A 21,406-nucleotide genomic window follows, 5' to 3' on the forward strand; every position below is an offset into this window, starting at 1 on the left:
GGATGAGGTATCTGCACCATCAATGTTTCTGTGACATCAATATCAAATTCACCAATGTATTATTTTCTTAATAATAAGAATGACATCCACAGTATCCCAACACAAACAAAAGACACAGAAACAATCCTAAACATAGTATCAAAATCACCAATGTATTCTTTCCTTATTCTTATTCTTGACAACCGGTCTTGACAACCGGTCTTGACACCTGCTTCCGACCCTTGACAGGGTAACATAAACATCGAATTGCAGGCAAGAGATATGATTCTCTGCCAACTTTTCACACAACTTAAAATACAACTATTTTATGTGGCAGTGAACTATAGGCACTTTGAAAAAAAAAAAGAAATCACAATTATTTTATGATTTCCTCCCACATAGGATAATTGTGTTTTTAGTTGTGTGAAAAATTAGCAAAGAATCATATCTCTTTCTTAAAACAAGACTTACTTATAGGGCCTTGTGTCGGTGACTCTTTTAAAAAAAAAAAAAACAAAAAAATCAATCGGTAACTCTACTAGCCCACAGTCCACGTTAAAAACGAGACTTTATTTAGCAGTAAACTGTAAAAGTAAAGTGAAAAATGAGTTGGGTCGGGTTGGGTTCATGCTAAGAAATCCGGGTTGGGCTAGACTACAGAAGCCCAGAGAAAAGAAAGAAGAAAGATGAAGATGAAGATGAAAGAGAAAGAAAAAGAAAAAGAAAAAAAATCCCTGTGTTTTTAGAAGCCATTGAACAGCATGTCAGCATCAGTGGGAAAGTCCTAAAGGCTTGGCAACATCATGGCGAGCAGCAATGGAGGAGGAGGAGGAGGAGAGGAGGATCTGAACCAATTGGAGGAGCTGAGCAAAAGCCTGAAAGAAGGGGAGAGACTTCTGGCGCCGACCAGGAGACCCGATGGGACCCTCCGTAAGCCCATCCGGATTAGGGCTGGCTATGTCCCTCAAGAGGAAGTCGCCATTTACCAATCCAAAGGCGCCTTGGTACCTACTCACTTTCTCCCCCTTGTTTTGTTGCTCGGAAAACTCAGGCATCCCTAGGAAAACTATGATATCAGCTTTTTATGTATATATTTTTCCATACGCACACATTCATAGACAAAACATACGACCCTATCTACAAAATCGCTGCATTTTTTTTTTAAAAAAAAAATTCTTATGGACCTGTCAACAAGAAAGATGCAAGAACTTCTTGTTATTTGTAAATTGCCTTATCAAATCTAAGAAACAGGAAAATCTAATGATGAAGAAAGAGGTTTAAGAAAAGAGCCATCAGCAGAGGTATGAGTAAGATTTATAGCAAAAGGAAATACATGCTCATGAAAAACAGCATCTCTAGAAATAACAATGGATTGTGTATGTAGATTGTAAAATTTATATCCTTTTGTACCAAAAGGATAACCAATGAAAACACAAGGAAGAGCTCTAGAATAAAACTTGGTCCGATGCCTAGAAAGAGTAGAAATGTATGCTAGACATCCAAAAATCCGAAGATGATTATAGGAAGGAAAAACTTTATAAAGCATTTCATGTGGTGTTTTATTTGACAGCAAAGGAGTAGGAATTCTATTGATGATATGAGCAGCGGTTAGAATACAATCACCCCAAAAAGAAATAGGAACATGAGATTGAAACTTTAAAGCTCTAGCTACATTAAGCAAATGTTGGTGTTTCCTTTCCACAACAGCATTTTGTTGTGGAGTTTCAACACAAGAAAGTTGATGAATTGTACCATGAGTGGAAAAGAATGTATCCATTTTAAATTCAGAACCATTATCAGTTTGGATGCATTTAATTTTGAGATTAAACTGAGTATGAACAAGGCTAAAAAAAGATTGAATGGGTGAACGTGTTTGAGATTTGTGTTTCATCAAATGCACCCAAGTAAAGCGAGTATAATCATCCACAATTGTGAGAAAAAAATTTGAGCCATTTATTGAAGTATTGGCCATTGGCCCCTAGATATCACAATGAACCAACTCAAAAGGCATACAAGTGGCAGCACTATGTATAGGAAAAGGAAGGCGATGCTGCCTAGCTAAAGGACATATAGAACATATGTCTTTGGAATTACAAGGAATTTAAGGAACATTAGTATGAAGAAAATGCATTCGGGAAGCAGATGGGTGGCCTAATCTATAGTGCCATACATCAGAAAATGAAGACTTTATTGAATTAAAGCAAACAAAGAAAGTTCTGATAACCGGTGTGGGTGAAGATGATATGGAGAAAACCTTCGGTTGCTGCAGGAGATAAAACAAGCTGCCTGCTTCCTTACCCACTCCAATCGTCCTCCAAGGGCACAAAGTTTGGATAAAACAGAAACCAGCAAGGAAAATCAGACAGGCTTTTAAGAATTTGATGATTTTGCTAGCAGAAATTAGATTGAAAGAAAAAGAAGGCACACAAAGGACCTCAGTCAGTGTAAGACTTTCTGATATAACAACAATGCCTATGTGTGTTACAGGAACAACCGAACCATTAGGTAATTTGACAAAAGTAGATACAACAGCAGTGATTTTTGTGAAAAGGGATGGGCAATTGATCATTTGTTTAGGCTCCAGCATTAGTTTGTTTCTATTCTAGCTCAATAGTTGATGTACGCCAAAGCCAACCTTTTACTGGGCTGCAGATCTACGAACTGCATCTCCTATGGAGATGTAGCGAGATGGAGAAGAGATTTACTGTGGAGGCGAAGGCTTTTGCTTTCGTGGTTTTGGATGGGGCGTCGGTGCTGAGGGTGGTGGAGAAGAGAAAAAGGTTTTTGGGCGAGGTTGTCCTGAGTGTTCAGTGCTCAGAATGGTTAGCGGCGACACTGGAGATGCTGTTGGGTATACCGGAAGAACAAGATGTTATCAAGTCATTCCGAAAAGGCTCAAAAGTTCTGATTGCTCGGACGGGTGGGAACCAAGCTGGGCGCTTCTTAGAGGCGACAACTTTTGGGCTGGGCGGTCGGAAAGGGTTAATCTTCATCCCTGAGGGTCGTGGAAGGAGGGGATGGCAGAAATTCTACGGAGAGTTGAGTAAGGCTGTCGATTTCCTCTCTACTACGGTGGGTACAGGGCTTGGTCCCTCGTCTTCGTCGACCAAGAAGGATGCGAAGGCTTTAGGGCCGAGTTTGGGTTTGGCTTCAAAGTGGACGGGACCATCTTTTGCGGAGGTGTTGTGCTCGATTCCGTCCAACGCTGTGAAAAAACTGCCCGCCGAGGGGGATCATCGTTCTGGGTTGAGGGTATCGTCGGAGGAGCCGGTAGCTCTTGTGTCCCCCCCGGCGACGAGTCATACTGAGCAAGTACTGAGCTCGGCGGTGGGTTGCTTCGCTGTGGAGTCTCGTCCGGCTGACCCGTTGGTTAAAGACCGGTCGCTTGATTCTCTGGGTAAAAGGCCTTCTCCAAATTCAAATTCGAATTTCGAATTTTCGATGTTGCGCACGTGGAGCAAGCTGGTCAACGGGTTGAAAGCGGTCTTGGGTCGGGCTATTAAGAATTTTTTGGGCCAGTTTGTCGGGTTTGGCCTAGGTCGAAAACGTTCTGGTTTTCGCTTGGCCCGACTCTTGCCGAAACCTAATTCTCGATCGTCTACAATCTCGCCGGAGTTGAAGCCAGAGTCTGTTTCTGGGTTGTCTCTCAGTCGGCCTTCTCCTGGAGGTTTGGTGGCTCCTTCGTCAGAGGAGGGTATAGCAGCTCTAGGGGCGTCTCCTTTTCCGGCGCCGTCTCTTGCTCTTCTTCGGCCGGAGCCTTCGTCGCCGGCGGTTCCAGAGGCTTCTCCGGTTCGGACGTCGTCTTCTGGGCTCTCTCTGGTTCGTTTGCCGGGGGAAGGTTTTGAAGCCCCAGGGGTGCTTCCTGTTCTTCCGGCGCCGGCGCCGTCGCCAGCTGTTCCAGGGGTTGTTCCAGCTCGATTTTCATTTTCAGGGGAAGAGTCTAGCTGCTTGAAGGTAGTACCTAGCCGGGCTACTGCCTCTAAGCCTTTTGGGTTTCCCCCCTCGCCGGTTCAGGTGTCTCTTCCTCCGGTGGTCCAGGTTGATTCTCTGTCGGCTCTGGTGTCCCCTCCTCTACTTTGCAATCCGGTCGATGCTTCTATGGCGGCCTCTCAACTCACGTCCCCTCCTTCCATTGGAGCGACTGAGTTGGGGGAGAAATTGAGCTCTTCGTTCCCCGTAGTCTCGAAGCCATTTCATAGTTATATCAAGAAGGCGAGGGTTCTCAGGGAAGGGGTTTCGTTGAAGTGGAACGAGGTGCTTCTTTCAGACTCCTTGAAAGCATCGAAGATGGTTGCCGACTTAGCTGTTAAGAAGGTTTCGGCTGTAGAGACTCCAACGAAGAAAGTTGCAGAGCTTCCAGTGAAGACGGGCATTCTCAAAAAAGGGTTTCTTAACCCCCGCCCAAATAAGCCAGCCATTATGGATTCGCCTCGGAAGGTTATCGATGTAGGGATGGTCAGGCCTTCCTCCCCTCCTAGAGGTTGCTCCACTTCTTCATCCGTTGAGGGTAATAGTTTCTCCCAATCTCGGAATTGGCCGATCGGTTTTGATCATAACGGGGAGATTGTGGTTTGGGAGGAGGACGTTGATCTTTGGGATGTGTCGCCTTTGGATTGGGCGCTAGAGGATGCTTTTGGGGACGAGGTGTTGGCTATTCGGGATGCCATGGAAGAAGAATTTCAGCGTGACAAGATGATATCGCGCCAAAAGTCTAAAGGAAAAAGGGAGCTTCTAAATCTGCATAGCTCTATCAACTATGGCGACGATAAATCTTCCGCTAGGCGTAGGATAGGAAAGGACTTTATGTTGTAGAGTTGTGTGCCTTTATTGCTTGGGTGGGTCTGTGGGTCATCCATCGGGTTCGGTTTTTGCTTGGTTTATTTTGAGGAGTGTTTCTCTTGGGTTTTTCTCGGGTTCTGGGGTTTTTCCTTTGGGTTTTGGGGGTCCTGTTGGGGTATTGGGGTTGGGTTCGGTGTTCCTTATATGCTTGTTAGGGGTTTTCTTGTGGGTTTCCTGTGGGTTTCTTGTGGGTTTTCTTGGGTTTTTATGTAGGTTAGCTGAGTTTGCTTCTATGTATACTTCCTGTGTACTTAAGGGCGCCTTACGCTTTTTTTAATGAAATTATCTTACTTATCAAAAAAAATTGATCATTTGATCAGTTGCCCCTGTATCAACAATCCAGGAAGTGTGTTTTGAATGTAAAACAGGAGGCTTTACTAGATAAGCAGCGGAAAAAACAGAGTATTTGAAATCAAGATTATAATGACTAGAAGTGTAACCTGACACTTGGGATGAAGTAGAAGCCGGAGCAGAGGAAGATGCATAAATGCTACCTGCCATGTTTGCAGAAGATTGAGGAGCGATGGACTGTTGTTGGAGAAGAGACAGAAGCTGTTGGCATTGATCTGGCGTGATAGTCAATTGAGGCACAACCTGATGATAGTCATTCTGTTGAGAAGAATTGATGTCCATCTCCTGGACATGATTTGCAGAATGTGCAGGTGAAGAATTCCGAAGATTCTTGGTAAATTTGAAACTCGGTGGAAAGCCATGCAGGCGACAACACTTTTCAGCAGTGTGACCTAGTACTCCACGGTGAGTATAGACGGGCTTCTCTTTGCGGTAAGACTATTTTGTGAAACAAGAAACAGGTGCAGTAGATTTTGTCATAAGAGCAGTAGATTCTTGACCGAGAATCTGTGACTTCACAGAGATTTCTTGTTGTTTTTCTTCTTGGATGACTAAAGAAAAAACTTTATTCACAGAAGGCAGAGGTTCCATAAGGAGAATTTGACCTCGAATAGCCGCAAAAGACTCATTAAGTCCCATGAGAAAATGATAGATATATACTCCTGATGATAATTCTCAGCAACAACCTTCATTCCTCCACAAGAACATGGGGGAATTGAACGATAATTGCTGAGTTCATCCCAGAGTGACTTCAAATGAGTGAAATACGAACTAACAGAAGAATTTCCTTGAGAAAGGACTGAAATTGACTTCCGTAATTGAAAAACCCTAGGTCCGTTTTTTCTGAGAAAAACATTCCTTGAGATCAATCCACATACCGTGAGAAGTATCAATATAGATGACGCTTGTGGCAATTTCTTTGGAAACCGAATTCAGAATCCAAGACAGAATCATGTTGTTGCAGCGCACCCAAGCCTGGTATTCAGCACCAGATTCAATCGCAGGTTGAGGAAGAGATCCATCAACGAACGCCAGCTTATTCTTGGCAGTAAGAGCCATTATCATCGATTGGTTCTAGGTGTTGTAATTCTCACCGACAAGCGGTTGAGATACAAGAACTGCTCCAGGACTTTCACCTTGAGGCAAATAGAAAGGACTAGCTGGATTGGTAAAGATAGAAGGGGAAATGGTGAATTGAAGAGGCGGATTTTCAGTTTGTGGTGGAGGATTATTAGCGGGTGGAGTTGGAGAAGACGATGAAGGGATTTCCGACGCCATGGATGTATGCTCTGATACCATGTCAAGTTTAGAGAGAAACAGAGAAAGCGATGAAAAGAAAGAACTCTTTGATTGAAAAAATGAATTGGGTAATTACAAAAGTGTTTCAAGATACAAATATATAGGCTGAGTAATACAAGCCAGAAAACTAAACTACCTGTACAGCTGGAATAACAGAAAAACTAACTTAACTCAACAAACTAACTATACAAAAGAAAAATTCTTTTCTTGTCTCTGATATCACAAACAAAGATGGAAGTATATACGTAAATTGCTCTTCTTTTCCCTCTTACCCTTTTCTTGGTTGCTGGGAAAGTCAGAAGAGGAGAAGATAATATTTCATAATTTTTTATCATTTTCTGTTTATGTTACCTAAAATATGTGGAAACTATAGATTAGATGATTAAAAGAGTTGCATTATCTGTAGGTTAGAGTTTGAAAACAGAAGAGTGAAAAACGCTCTTAGTTCAAATGAAGAAAAGCATAGGATTACAAGTTTTTTTTTTTTTTACTTAGCACACAGATTCTTGTAAGTGGCTTATTTCTCAAGGTTTAATGGGGTTTCTGTTGTGCTTTTGTAATGCAGTGGAAAAAGGAGATGGCCTCGCAAGCAGGGCCTCCGGGCTATGATCCTGAATTGGATGCAAAACCCAAGACTAAGTCAGTAAAGAGGAATGAAAGAAAGAAGGAGAAGCGGCTACAGGCATGTTACTTTCTTGTTTTGCTGTAATTGCCTCAATTTTAAGATTATTTTCCTGTTAAGTGGAATTCATTTATCTTTTGTTTATCACTGTGATCAAGTACTTTTGGGTTTGCTCAGCAAAGTTTTAAAGAGAAGAATCGCTTTTGTTTTTTTTTTTTTCTCTTTTCTTTTTCAACTCTCTCTGATAGCATGGGTTCCTTATTTCTCCAAGATCCAGATTTCTTTTGCTTGTTAGGGATATATATAGCTGATAGCCCTCTATTACAGTGGTTAGCTGTATGCCCAACTTTATATCCATGTGTTATTTGTGTTTATCTATCAGTTTAATGAATTGTACTTGCTGAAGGAAATCCAGCAAGGATAGGGTAACCACCCAAACACTAGAGAAAACACACTCTCTCTCGTGCTTCTCATAAGACTACAAGTTTTCAAACATGTGACTATATATGTGTGTGTGTGTGTATAAATCAATCTCACTAGAAAATGCAGAGGGGCGCTATCAAAATACTCATGAATATATAAGAGAGACCCCCAATTAGGGAGAAAAAGAACACAAGTCCATAAATTTAGTAAAACTAGAAAAGTGAGGACTATTGTACGCCTTCATCCAAGTGTAAAGAGATTTGAACATACCAGCTCTTAGCTATAACACTAAACTCTTACACAATCTTCGAAGTTTCTTGTGTTCCATTCTCTCCAAATGCACCATATTATGCACAGAGGAGCATCATCCAAGCTTCAAAAATGCAATGGCTTCCCAACTGATCTCTCCATCTAACCAACAAGTCCACCGGCCTTCTAGGCATGACCCACTCTATTGCAAAAAGATAGAAGATTGAAACCAACAATTTTTCTATGTTCTTGTTTAATTGAAAATTCTCTATCTTGTGCTGTGATTTGGTTCTATACTCTTGTATTAATAAAGTGATATGAACTCCACCAACAAATGTGATGAAACCCGATAGCAATGATGGTTTGAAACCCCAAGATCGTGTAGACAAGAATTGTTGAGGCTTGACCCGTCACCTAACTAGATGAGAAACCAAGACTACGAAGGATTGAAACACCACACCAAGAATCTGAATCTCTTCAAGAATCAAGGTGATAAGTTTGGTTGTTTGAACGCCACAAGATTAACTTGATAAGCTCAAGAAGTTCTTTCAAGAACTAAGAGGAACACAAGACCTCACAATAATAATTTTCTGATACCAAAATGATATGAACTCCACCAACAAATGTGATGAAACCCGATAGCAATGATGGTTTGAAACCCCAAGATCGTGTAGACAAGAATTGTTGAGGCTTGACCCGTCACCTAACTAGATGAGAAACCAAGACTACGAAGGATTGAAACGCCACACCAAGAATCTGAATCTCTTCAAGAATCAAGGTGATAAGTTTGGTTGTTTGAACGCCACAAGATTAACTTGATAAGCTCAAGAAGTTCTTTCAAGAACTAAGAGGAACACAAGACCTCACAATAATAATTTTCTGAAAACAAAAATCTATATCTTACAAAATTCGTAATGCCCATCTATATACTTGGAACAACCCTCCAAGAATAGGAAAAGTCTTAACTATAGCTTTAAAAGCAACACAAGTGCCAACATAAACAAGTCCCCACATTTTTAGGTCTCTTTGGACTTCTAGAGGCAGCCAAAATAACTAAATGACTAAATTCATAATCAGCCAAGACCAAGTTCATTCCCCTATTTAATATCCTTGAAACTCAACAAGTTCACACCCTTTAATGGTCAAATCATGCTGGTCACGTTTTTGCATGCTAATTATCCTCTTCAATTGCTTTGATGACATGGACTAAGCCTTGATTATTATTTGAGCCCATCTTGGTCTTTTTAGAATCAGCCCAATTCTCTTGGATTAGCCCATTTAGTGCTTCCTTGAAACGTTTGGCTCTAAGTCTTGTAATTGGGCCACTAGGAAGTGACAAAGGGTTTTGCGCAACTTCAGCTCCATTCCCATGTGTATGATCAGCATGTCCAGCTCCTTGGTTTCCATCATAAAGTGAGCCAAATTTCTAATCAAATTTATAATTCTAGAGTTGACAGTTGAACTCACCGAGATCTTACATGTAGCATATGCATTAGGAGAGGTTGACCTCATACAGATAAGGTTGTCTATTGTTATTTGTTCAATTGGTTTCTGTTCTAGGTAAACATCTTCAAAGTAGAGAGCTAAATTTTAGGTTGAGAATGAAGTATTATATCCGCCTAAAAGAGGTACTCCCTTTTAATGTATCCCCGCACGTCTCTTAATCTTATCTGTGGACATTTATACTTCATTTTATTCCTCTTGGTTTTGCTTTGAACCCATTTGTTCTAGGACAAGTTTTGTGCACCTGCCCTAGGGGAAGGGGAGTGTTCATTTTAGGTAGATGACTTGTAGGGCCATTAGAGTGGAACTTCTTTGGAAAAAGGAACTTGAATGACTTTGTTTTCCGGTAGGAGCCGTCTCTTTTCTAATAGGTAAGCTATGTCATTGACAATCCTTGCATATTTCTGATGCAGCCTGAAAGGAGAAGGAAGTTGGAATGTGAACAGGTGTCTATTACTAAATCCACTTGATCTGATAGTACAATACCATTTTGGACACGTAACTCAAGCTTTTGATCGATGTCCCCATGACTGTGCCAGCTTTTTTCAAGAATGACTTTAGGAAACCTAATAATGATGTACTTACTAATATGAGATAGCGAAATTATAGTTGAACATCCTTGACTGCAAAGTTTTTGAAGTGCAATTTCTCCTAAAGAAATTCTCATTCACTCTGTGTAGATTTCTAAAGGCCCTAGTTGTAGAGATGTACTTGATTGTTGGATCTCAAATCCAATTTACAAATCGACTCTTAGTGCCAATCATCTTGCTCCACAAGCATGAATGTTCTTGGTGGGAACCGCCAACACTTGCAAAATTGTTGGCATTGAGCTAGTCTATAATTCAATTCCAAGAAATGATGGGATAGTGTCTACTCCTGCTCAAGACGAGGGTTGTCAACCTCTTCTTCGGCGTGGCTTCCTTCTCCCAAGCAGCGCGACTCTTTCTCTATCAGAAGTAGGTGAGGTTCCGCTCTCTTCAGTCCAGTCTATGCCTGGGTGCCCGCCTTTGTTGATTGTCTCAGAAGTGGGTGAATCTTTGTGGGGAGGTGGTTTTGAAGAGTTTGGTGGTCCTCCCGGGGCAGCGATTGATCTTTAGCTTCTGTTTTCAAACTTTGGGGGTCTCCCACGAGGGGAATGTGAAGGACCTTTTAGACTTCATGGCTCTAATTGATGAGGAACATCATCGAGAGGCTCCAGTCTCTACTTCTAAGTTTAAAGGAAGTCGTGAAGTGAAGAACCTTAAGTGCTCGATCAATTATGATGCCAGGGGTTTTGGTTCTAGCTGGGGCAAGGCAAAACGGCCTAATGTGATGTATTATTCTCTGGATGTTGTGGGCTAGTTTTGTAGGGGCTTATGGTTTTTCTCCTGTTTTTGGGTTTTTCGTGTGATTTTTCTCATTCCCCTCTTTCCTGTTTTGATGTCCTTTTTGTATACTTCCTGTATGCTTAGGGGTGCCTTTACACTTAAATAAAATTCTGTACTCATCAAAAAAAAAAAAATGAGATGGTGATCAAATTATTTAGCAATTTAGCAGTTCATTTGGTGGAAGTCATGTTGTAAATTTTTTTTTTTTTTTTTTTATTCATGAAACGGCTGTTTGTTACCTTTAGATAGGGTGATGTGATTGTTAGCCAACATCTTCCTAGGATAAAAAACCTCCAACTTCTATCTTATGTAGGAAAAAAATTCAGCCATAGCGTGCAAAGGTCTCACAAGGCATAGTGTGTTACTTTGCCTTAGCACATGCTGCAGCCATCAAGCCCTGCTTCCTGCTTTGCCATATCACCTCATTACCTTTCACAAATGTATGATAGCTTGCCTTTGATCCTTAGTCTAATCTATCACCAACTAGAGTAGTAACATCTGAAAACCAATTATCCAAGTAATTTGAAAGTGAAGACATAGAAGCATTTCTTTGACCCTTAATTTTTGGCATGCTCTTGTTCTAAAATTTTGAAGACAATGGAGTAAGTGACCAGATTTTTAAAGAATGAGGAATGACATGGTTGTCGCTTCTTATTGCAAAAAAAAAAAAAAAAAAAATGGCCAAATTGGAAAAATAATTTGGTACCACATGTAGATGTTACATGATTAGCTGCAGATATTGGTGCCTTAATCTCTTTTGGCACTGATCTGATGATGGAGATAATATTTGCTTAAAAATGGGGCACGCTTTGGAGATATTTGAAGATAGAATTCTTATTTTGTTAAATTATGCCTGGTATGATCTTTGTGCTTTCACTCCTTGAAGGTTTGCTATTCTTATATTTAGTGAAGTTTTACCTTTAACCCAAAAAAAAAAAAAAAAAAAAAAAAAAGGTAAAGAAAGAGTGAGGGGTACTATAATTATTGGTGGCTAGCAAGTATAAGAATTCCATTATATGGAATCCTCACTTAGCCCTAGGACAGCTAGTGTAATTCTTATGCACCTCGGCTTGGTTTGAGCCCAAAGCTCATCTAGGTCGCACATTGTCGTTAGGAGCATTTTGTTGAACACCTTTGATGAGCTAGTGCATAGGCACTAGGACTGAAAAAGTGCAGTTGTTTGTATTGATCCGTGTTATTGTGAATCAAAAGTTCCTATGGATCTCATGCAAATTGCTTGTTTGTGTTGATTAATTCTGCAGGCTGCTCTTGAAAAGGATAAGAACTCGGAGCAAGCACTATCTGGGGAGATTGAAAATGAAGAAGCACTACATGTTGAAGATTTGGATAATGGATCGGAATCTGTCAAGCAGTTAATGTCTCAGATGAATGAGTTAGCTGTTTCTGCAAATGTTACTGTAATCACCCCACCCTCAGACTCAACAGAGGGTTCAAATTCAGGAAATCCAGTTCAAGATATTGATAAAAGAATTCGAGCACTTAAAAAGAAGGTAGGATTCATGCATTTAGCCTTTCCTGCAAATACAAATGACCATATTGTTCATGTTTCACATTTGACATTGTATTGACCCTGTTACTCATTACGAAATATATACTGTTGTCTTTTTAGTTTGGTCAAAAGGGGTGGGTAGAAGTTTTAATATTTAGTTTTGGTCAATGAGCTTAAGCTCAAATGGTACTTCCTCCCTTTGTAGCAAGTTGGAGGATGAGGTCATGGGTTCAAGTCCCACCAAGTGCGTGTGCAACTTACCAATAAAAAATAAAAAAAAATCATTCTTGATTTGCAATGCTTGGGATGGTTATTGATTACCGATAATAATGAATAATTATCTCCATCATGCAAGAGAAGAGTAGTAATCCGTTTTGTTTTTTATTTTTTGAGAAGTACGAGATGAGTAGTAATCTAAGAACTTATAAGTTTGATTTTTACTTGGGATATTAGCAGTGTGTTTGGAATGGAAAATGCAGCTAGATTTCAACTGAAATAAATTGATAGCATTTCGTAGGAAAAGTTCTCCTCAAAATGGGTCAGATTTTTGAAAAAAAAAAAAAAATTCATTTGCAGTGGGTCTTACCACTAGTCCTTTTGATTTCTCAAAAATACATGTCCTGTCTCTTGATCCCTAGCACTCTGCTCTTTACATACCAAATAAGAAAAACGCCCTGTGTGTGTGTGTGAGACCTTTAATCCATGATTTAAACTCAACCTCATTGTCAGAGTTCTCAGCAGATTTCATTGCTGCCAATAAAGACAACTCGTAGATTAAGACTTCACATATATTGTTTGTACCTTATTAGAAAACTCTGAAATTTATTGGTATTGTTTGTACTCTGCCTGAGTTTTCTGCAGTTTATAGGTATCGATTATAGTTTGATGCATCCTAGAGAGATTCAATGTGTTTTGGTGCGATTGGTGCAATTTGTTTTGATGAAGAAGGGGCTTTTGTTGGGGTTGGATTCATTTTTTTTTGTAAGAGGGTTGGATTCATGACTGGATCAGCTAGGACGAAATGCTTCAATCTCTAATTTTTTTGTTCATTTTTCGCTTTAATTCCATCTTTTGATCTTTCTCCACCTCTAGGTTTAGGCTAAGGGGCTTCTAGTTGCTGCCATGATTTTCAGTGATCAAATTTAGGGTCTTTTTGATAAAATTTTGAGAAGTGTTTTGGGCTTTGAAAAAGTTAAAAGTTAAGAATTGATTTGGTGGGGGCCACATTTGAGAAAAAGTTGAAAATTGGTTTGGTAAAATTTTGGAAGTGTTTTGTAAAAATTAGAATTGAAAAATATTTTTATGAAGTATAATAAAAATGAAAAGGAAAAAAAAAAAAAAGAAATTAAAAACATTTGTTGCCACTGTGGTGTGATCTAGCAGCCTAGGTGGTGGCAGCCAAACAGAGTGGTGGCAAAAGCACAACCATTTTATAGGTGCGTGTGGTCTGGTGTGAGATGGAGAAGATTATTCCAATGGGTCGGGAGCAGGAGATGATCCGGCAGGCGGTGGACTGCTACGCAATGGAGTGTTTTTCTTCTGATCCTCTAGGTAAAGACCCTCTTGTTGGTGGCTCCAAGTTTCGAGGGTCTTGTGGGTGCAGTCTGGCGTGTTCCATGCAGAGGGCTGCAATGGGTGATGGTGACGCTTCAGAGGGGTTTCATGTCCAGAAGAGGCAGTTTGGCATGCTCGAAGAAGTGTGATGGTGACACCTCAGAGGAGTTTGGGGTTCTCAGGAAGCTTCTTGGTCTTTTTGAAGCGTGGATTGGTTGGGCTTGTGAGCGTAGGCCTTTTTCGGGCTTGCACTCCTCTATTGGGCTGAAGTGGAGAATAGGCAGATTTGGGTTGGGTCGATTGCTTAAGAGTGGTTATGGGTTGGGCTGGAGACGTTTGGATAGGTCCTGTAGAGTGGGATGTAGGTCTAAGAAGTCTTCCTTGTCAGGTTTTGATCAGGTACGGGGCTCCAACGCTTTTTCTGTGGGTTTGAGAGCGAGTCCGAGTTTGTCCTTGGACCCGACGGCTTTGGCGGGCGCCGTTTGATTCAGGCTGTTCGTCAAGTGAGTGCTCGGTGTCTGCTGTGCACTCTCCTTCTTCTTTGAAGGTCTCATCTCCAGCGGCTTTAGTGGAGGTGATTGCCGCTGCTCTGGAGCAGTCAGACATGGGTTGCAACCAGACGCTTTCTGCAGCTGAGCTGTCTTCAACGTCCATGGTGAGATTCGCCCTAGGTGAGGATCCTCTGTTGCCGTCTTCTTCTGAGGTTTATTGCGATTTGCTGGCTCCTTCTCCGGCTCTAGATGGGTTTGGTCCAACCCCCGGCGTTTGCTTATCAGAAGCGGCAGCCCTTGGTGAAAGGTTGGGTTTTTCTCTTCCTGTGATGTCGGAGTCTGGAGCGCCTATTTACCCGTTGGAATCCAAGTCTGTGCTTAAATACTCCCGGAAGAATAAGGTTGGCAAAATGGATAAGCTTCTGCTTGAGGAGGCTCTTGAGACTTTCGGTGTTCCCAAAGCTCCTTCCTTGCCGTCATTTGGGGATGCTACCAAGCCCTTATTTGAACCATCAAAGGATGGGTTAATGTCTACTCCTGCTCTTGACAAGGGTTGTCAGCCTTTCCTTCGGCGTGGCTTTCTTCTCCCAAAGGGCATGGCTCCTTCTCCTTCAAAAGTGGGCGAGTCTTCCGGGGCAACTTTTGTTGATGATTCTTCACGGGGAGGTGGTCTTGAAAAGCTTGGTGGTTCTCCCAGGACAGCTATTGATCTTAGCCTCTGCTTTCAAACTTTGGGGGTTTCTCATGAGGGGAATGAGAAGGCCTTTTTGGACTTCATGGCTCTAATTGATGTGGAGCATCGTCTGGAGGCTCCAGTCCCCACTCCAAAGTTTAAAGGGTGTCGTGAAGTAAAGAACCTAGAGTGCACTATTAACTATGATGCTAGGGGTTTTAGTTCTAGCCGGGGCAAGGCAAGAGAGCCTCTGATGTAATGTTTTAGTCTCTGGGTTTTGTGGGCTGGTTTTGTAGGGGTCTTTGGGTTTCCTTACGTTTTTGGGTTTTTCGGGTGTTTTTCCTCTCTCCTCTTGCTCTCCTGTTTTGGTTTCCTCTTTGTATACTTCCTGTATGCTTAGAGGCGTCTTTTACGCTTTTTATAAAATTCTTTACTTATCAAAAAAAAAAATTATTTTAATTTTTTAAATATTAAGTTATTTTTTAGAAATATTTTTATTTTTTATTTTTATTTTTTTTAGAAGTGTGTTGTAGTTTGTTTTGAAAAATGTGTTAGTGGTGGGAGGCAACATTTGAAAATCTGTTTGGTTAACTAGTTTTAAAAAGAGTTTTCAATGTTTGAAACTCAAAAGACTTTTCCAGCAGTTTACCAAACCAACCCTTAGTTTTTTGGATTTCTTTTGTTTTGCGTGTGCGCATGTGTGCACTTGTGTTTTTTCTTTGGAAGTCGTAATAGAATTTTATTTTTATTTACAAATTGTAAGACTTTTTCTTACTTCAATTTCTACTTATTTGTGGATAGGATAATTTTGGAAAATAGATCAATTGAATTTATTTTATTTTTATTTTTATTTTTATTTTTTTATGACGAGGAACCCCTTCAAGGCATGACTGCTTCGTGTACCCACCCGTGTCAGGTAAATCTTGGATCCGTGTAAAGCGCTCCCTCCACATGGATCGAATAATATTCTAGCTTTGCCAGCGAACTGGCCCTAAGGAATTGTTTGCACTAAAGGGGATTTAAACCTTTGACCTCGTGGGACTACCACAAAGACCAATGCCCTTGCCACTTAAGCCAACCCCTTGGGGTTAAAACCAATAATATGACAAAAGTAGAATAAAATATCCATCAATTTATCTGAATTGCACCAGTAGTGTTCAATTGAATTTTACCCATTATCTGATTCCAAATGGAGTATAATGTATATGCTACATATTAAATTGCAGTCTTTGTGCGTAATGTAAGTTTCTTTGTTTCGTTTTCTTTATTCTGGAATAATCTTATTAAGGCATCCTTCTCACACATGATTCTTACACGTGATTAACTGTTGAGTCAATTAGGTTTGTTGTTTTCTTTTTCATTTCTTGTCCATCAATTTTCTCTTTCCGTCAGGCCTGTCAATTTTTAAGAATGTTGCTTCCTTTTTCTTTTAGATGGTCTGCACATGCCAAAGGGTCCACAGTTTTCACCCTAAATTTCTAAGCATTATTATCTAGGAACTTACTATAACTTACTACTGGATGGTTCTCTTTTTAAGAAAATGATCACTTCTTTCATATGTTGATGGTCCACATACACCAAAGGGTCCATAGTCTTCGTTCAAAATTTCTTAGTCTTAGTATCAAAGAATATAATATAGCTCAAGATTACCTTAAGCATGAATTAGGTCTAAACCTTGAGTAAAATGAACCTAGAAAGATTTGAGTGTAAAAATCAGTGCATTACATAATAATGAACACCCACAGGTTACATTTATAGCATGTGAAATAGAAATCAACCATTTTCTGGGAATTGGCAGTACTGCCTCAAATTGGTTAAACATGAGGGTATTATGGTCTTTTTATCTGAACAATATAGAATAGATTGATGGGTTTACTTGCATTTTGGGGAATTTATGGTTGGATCTTTTGTTCTCTTCTTCTCTGTTCTGGTGGCATGACATGGTATTCGAGTGTTCTAGGTCCCATTCCTGATCATTGGTCTTCTTTTTAGTTTTTAGTATGTTGTAACCCGGTTCAGAGAGACTATTTTGTTGTGCACTAGTCTGGTTGCTCTCATCTGGATTTAAATGCTAAGTTTGACAGCTCAGGGAAAAAAGTTTTAAGTTTGACAATGAGCGAGGTATTTATTTGATGATCCCAGGAGAAGTGTTATGTTCCTTTCACTTCACGTGTCAATTAGGTTGTTTGTTTATGCATTGTGTGAAGTTGTTTTTAATATACCGAGGCGCCTGCATGATGCACTCTGAAAATTTTTTGTGCCTAGCCCAGAAGAGTTTTAGCTTTCTCTTTTTTCTTTTCCCTATATTCTATTGAGCTTGTAAGTAGTTAAGCCATTAGGTCTACCCGTGGTTTGCCTCGTGCTGCTCCAGATTGTAGCATAATGGCTCTTACAATAATCTTCCTTGTACTTATCAAAAAAAAAAAAATACAATAATCTTCCTTGCAAGAGATGCAGTTTCCTATTGATTTGGTTTACAGTTGTTATGTTTGGGCTGCAATCTGCATAAACCTTGTGTTTCACCAGAGGAATAAAGGCAGATTGTACAGTTAATCTGAGATATTCTACTAACAAAGAAAGTTGGCACTTGATATATGAAATTCAATGCAGAAATCAGGGAAAACCTTCCGAAAAGCTTTTAGCATTAATCAGTTAAATATTTTGCAATGGCTGCATATGATCAAACTTAGTGGGGGAGTCTTACCTTACCAATTTTTATGTTTGTGCGAAAACGAGGTTGTATAGGGTGCTTTTGCCTTTTCATCACATAATGTTTGTGTGCACGCGCTACTGTGTGATTTCACTACTGATTTGTGAGCTGACTGCTGTTTGTCACCTTTGTTTTATTATACATCTGCTTCTTTTCTTTTCTACTTCTTCGTTTCCTTGTCATTTTTTTCTTGCTTTTTCTCTCTCATCTGATTTTGCTGAGCTGATCATCTATAAAGAAATGGTTCAAAGGAAATGGAGTAGGCAGGCTACCTTGGATGAGGTCTAGACTTCTAAAATGATATTTTCTGGGCAAGAGGCCGTTTTTAATTATTATAATTGCTTGTGTGATATTTTATCTGATTGTGGATGGATTTTACTTGCTGAAAAGCCATTGCTTATACTGATTGTGCACCTGGGGCACTATAATGTGGGTGTTTTGTCTGTTAAAGGGAGGGGGGGAGATGATGTGATGTCAAGGGTGTTTTTTTATTGAGCCAATCTCAAGTTGAGGTTCATAACAGACTGCCGAAGATTTGTCTACAACCCAAGTAGTAGGTCAATTGAGTAGCTTCTTACCAGGCCAATCTCAAGCCAAGCTTGAGTACCTCAGTTTGTCTTTTTGCTCCAATTTTTTTAGGAGAACTTTCAGTTAGAAGTAGATAAATGCATGGCCTTGCTATCTTGAAGGGAGCAATCAGGGGAAAGCCTCTATTTGTAAATCTTTTTCAAAGTAGCGAATAGAAAAGAAAATGGGTTGGATTTCAAATATGTTTCCTTGTCTAAGAGCAGTGGGAACAAAGTGGCAAGATACAATAAAGAAGTTAAAAGAGGATATAAAAAGAGAGGGAAAATGCACTAGTGGGCTATCCATCAGAGCTGGTGAGTTATGCTAAGATAGTGATCCCAGAATCTGGTTCATTGTTGTACTAAAGTACGATAACTGTGATTATGTGAAAAACTTCATAAGCTCTTTACAGTACCCTCGCCAATTTACCCATGTACTTTTTGTCCTTATTCCCTCTACCTGGGAGTGTTGCAGTACATATTGAGAAGTTACAACGGGATTTCCTATGGGGTGGGATTGGTGAAGAGTTCAAATATCACTTGGTAAGCGGGGCCGGCCTAAGGTTTGTACCCCAATTTAAGAGGGAGGGCGGGGTATCAGGAACTTGGTGATGTTCAATTGTGCTCTGTCAATTAAATGGTTGTGGCAGTATGGGATTGAGAGAGATGGTTGGTGGAGAATTGCAGAGGATTCCATGTTTGGCAGTTGGTGGGGTGGGTGGTGCTCCCTAGAGCCTGTGGGTGGTGCTCCCTAGAGTGGGGTTGTGGAAGAACATCAGGAAAGGGTGGGAGACATTCTATAGTTTTGCTAGATTTGAGGTAGGGGATGGGGTTAGGACAAAATTTTGGCATGATCTATGGTGCGGGGATACAGTTCTGAAGGAAACTTTTCCTGTTCTATTTGGCATTGCTCGTGTGAAGGATGCCTCTGTTACAGATAAGATGGAGCTTTTGGGCTGTTCCACTTAGTGGAACGTAAGCTTTGTTAGAGAGGCGCATAATTGGGAAGTGGATGGCTTTGCTTCCTTCTTCCAAGTGTTGCACTCAGTCATTGTGAGTAGAAGTCGTGAAGATAGACTTTGGTGGGTCTCTTCCAAAAGAGGCATGTTCAAGGTCAAGTCCTTCTTTAGCTTTTTGGCTTGTTCTGAAGGTAGTCGCTTCCCATGAAAGAATGTGTGACAAACTCATGCTCCTTTAAGAGCAGGATTTTTTTTTTTTTTTTTTTTTTTTTTTTTTTTTTTTTTGCGTGGACAGCGGCCTTAGGCAAGATCTTTATAATGGATAATCTCAAGAAGAGGTTTATTATTGTAGTGGACAGATGCTGCTTGTGCAAAAGAAATGTGGAATCAATGGACCACATTCTACTTCACTGCGATGTGGCTTCCGCTCTGTGGAATGCTCTCTTTACTCGATTTGGCTTGTCTTGGATTATACCTAGAAGAGTTATCGACTTGTTTGCTTGTTGGTGAAAATCTGGTAGGCCGATGAGTGCTGCAATTTGGAAGATGGTGCCGATCTACATTTTTTGGTGTGTTTGGAAGGAAAGAAATAATAGGTATTTTGAAGACTTGGAGAGTTGAATGGAGAATGTTTTAGCTTTGTTTTTTCATACTTGTTATCTTTGGACGGTGGCTTTTTTATCCCTATTGTCGCTTAGTTATGTCGATTTCCTTATTCGTTTTTCTCTTTCTAATTAAATGATTCATTTTGTATACTTTCGGTGTATTTAGGGGGTGCTTTACGTTTTCAATAAGACTTGTTAACTTATAAAAAATAAAATAAATAAATAAGTTTAACAACTAGTTTATTCAAAAGCTTAACAGACAGTGGCTCAGTGGCTTTGAAACCCGGATATTCTTGTGAGGCTTGTGTTCAACCCAATGTTAACGATGCACATTCTTTTTTTTTGGAGGAAAAAAAAAAAAAAGCAAATTCAGTCAAATTCAGAGGTGTGACTTTTCAAATCCGTGGATTAACCAGATTGCCACTCCAAACCCACCAACCACCAGAATAAAGGGCAAATACACCCTGCTTCCCTATCTAATCTGTAGTTAGATAGGCATAAGGGGGATGATGGAAATTGTAGTGAGTGAATTAGCAAAAAATAAAGGTCATTCGTACTAGTTTTGGCTCACTCAACCTTTTCTTGGTTCAATTGGAGGGAGGCATGAGGAAAATCAAGGGCATCACTGATGGATTCTTGTGATTAGGATCAACTGATTGTGGTTGGATTGTAAACTGGAAATTGGATTGAGATGATGGAATTGTAAAAATGGAATTGATTTAGATGAAAATAAGACTCAAACACGGGTAGGAGTTCACTACATACAAGCTGTTTGATAAAATTACTCAATGACTCCCCCCAGCTCTACTCACCTCCTTTTATAGAAGAGGATCGTTTGATCCTTTATTCGACTAACACTCATCCAACCCAATCAACTAACATACTCATCGAACCCAATTGATAATGACACTAACCAACACTTCTCAAAACAAACCTAACAAAAGTAAGCAATACACAAAACAGCACCCCTTATTCTTACCCTTAGCCAAGCACCAAAACTGACCCTTATCCCTATCCTTTGATTCCTATCAATCACTTCCCTTAATCCCTGGCACTTGTCAAGTCTATGGTTTGGTGGAAACATCAAAAACTACAACCGCCCAAATATTTGCTTGAAGGCTCATGCTTTATGTGTAAATGCCATTTTATATACTAGTTCACTTAATTGTTTGTTCAATTCTGCAGATTCGACTTGCTGAATCTCAACAGCAGAAAACTGCACAAGAAGATATGAAGCCAGAACAGTTGGACAAACTGATAAAGCTTGAAGGCTGGCATAAGGAGCTAAAACATTTGGAGGATAAAAAAGCTGAAATGGTAGCATCTTGAATTAGGATTGGGGTCGGAGAAACTGTTTAGTTTCTTTCCTTGATGCTTTCTTGATAAAGTTTAGAACCCTGTATGGTAGGAACAGAAGTTCATCTATCTAGATTTTGTTCCTTCAGCTGTTTTATTACACATGATTGACCATATGAGTTAATTGTCGCAGTTGTTCCACCAGTCAGGGGTATTCCGTACAAAAACTCTTCATCTCTAATATTTTTGGCAGGTTTTTTTTTTTTTTTTCTTCGTCCCACCGCTCTGGATTTAGCAAGCCAACAATTAGTTCAAATGCATGAACAACCACCCCCCCCCCCCCCCCCCCCAAAGAAAAGAAAAAGAAAAAAGCACCATTAGGGGTGTAATCGAATCTAGCCGAGTCGAGT

At 40.2% G+C, this 21,406-nt stretch overlaps 1 protein-coding gene across 1 annotated transcript; it reads left to right on the forward strand.

Annotated features, from left to right (window-relative positions):
* Positions 1 to 681: 681 nt before the first annotated feature.
* On the forward strand, positions 682 to 21,200 carry LOC133880903 (partner of Y14 and mago). The gene is made up of 4 exons (XM_062319860.1): positions 682 to 983; positions 7,034 to 7,150; positions 11,895 to 12,143; positions 20,886 to 21,200. Exons 1-4 carry the CDS (start codon positions 783 to 785, stop codon positions 21,027 to 21,029), a joined length of 711 nt encoding a protein of 236 aa, XP_062175844.1. The 5' UTR covers positions 682 to 782; the 3' UTR covers positions 21,030 to 21,200.
* The last annotated feature ends 206 nt before the right edge of the window (positions 21,201 to 21,406 follow it).

Source organism: Alnus glutinosa, chromosome 11, assembly GCF_958979055.1.
Source record: "Alnus glutinosa chromosome 11, dhAlnGlut1.1, whole genome shotgun sequence".
NCBI classification, from domain to species: domain Eukaryota; kingdom Viridiplantae; phylum Streptophyta; class Magnoliopsida; order Fagales; family Betulaceae; genus Alnus; species Alnus glutinosa.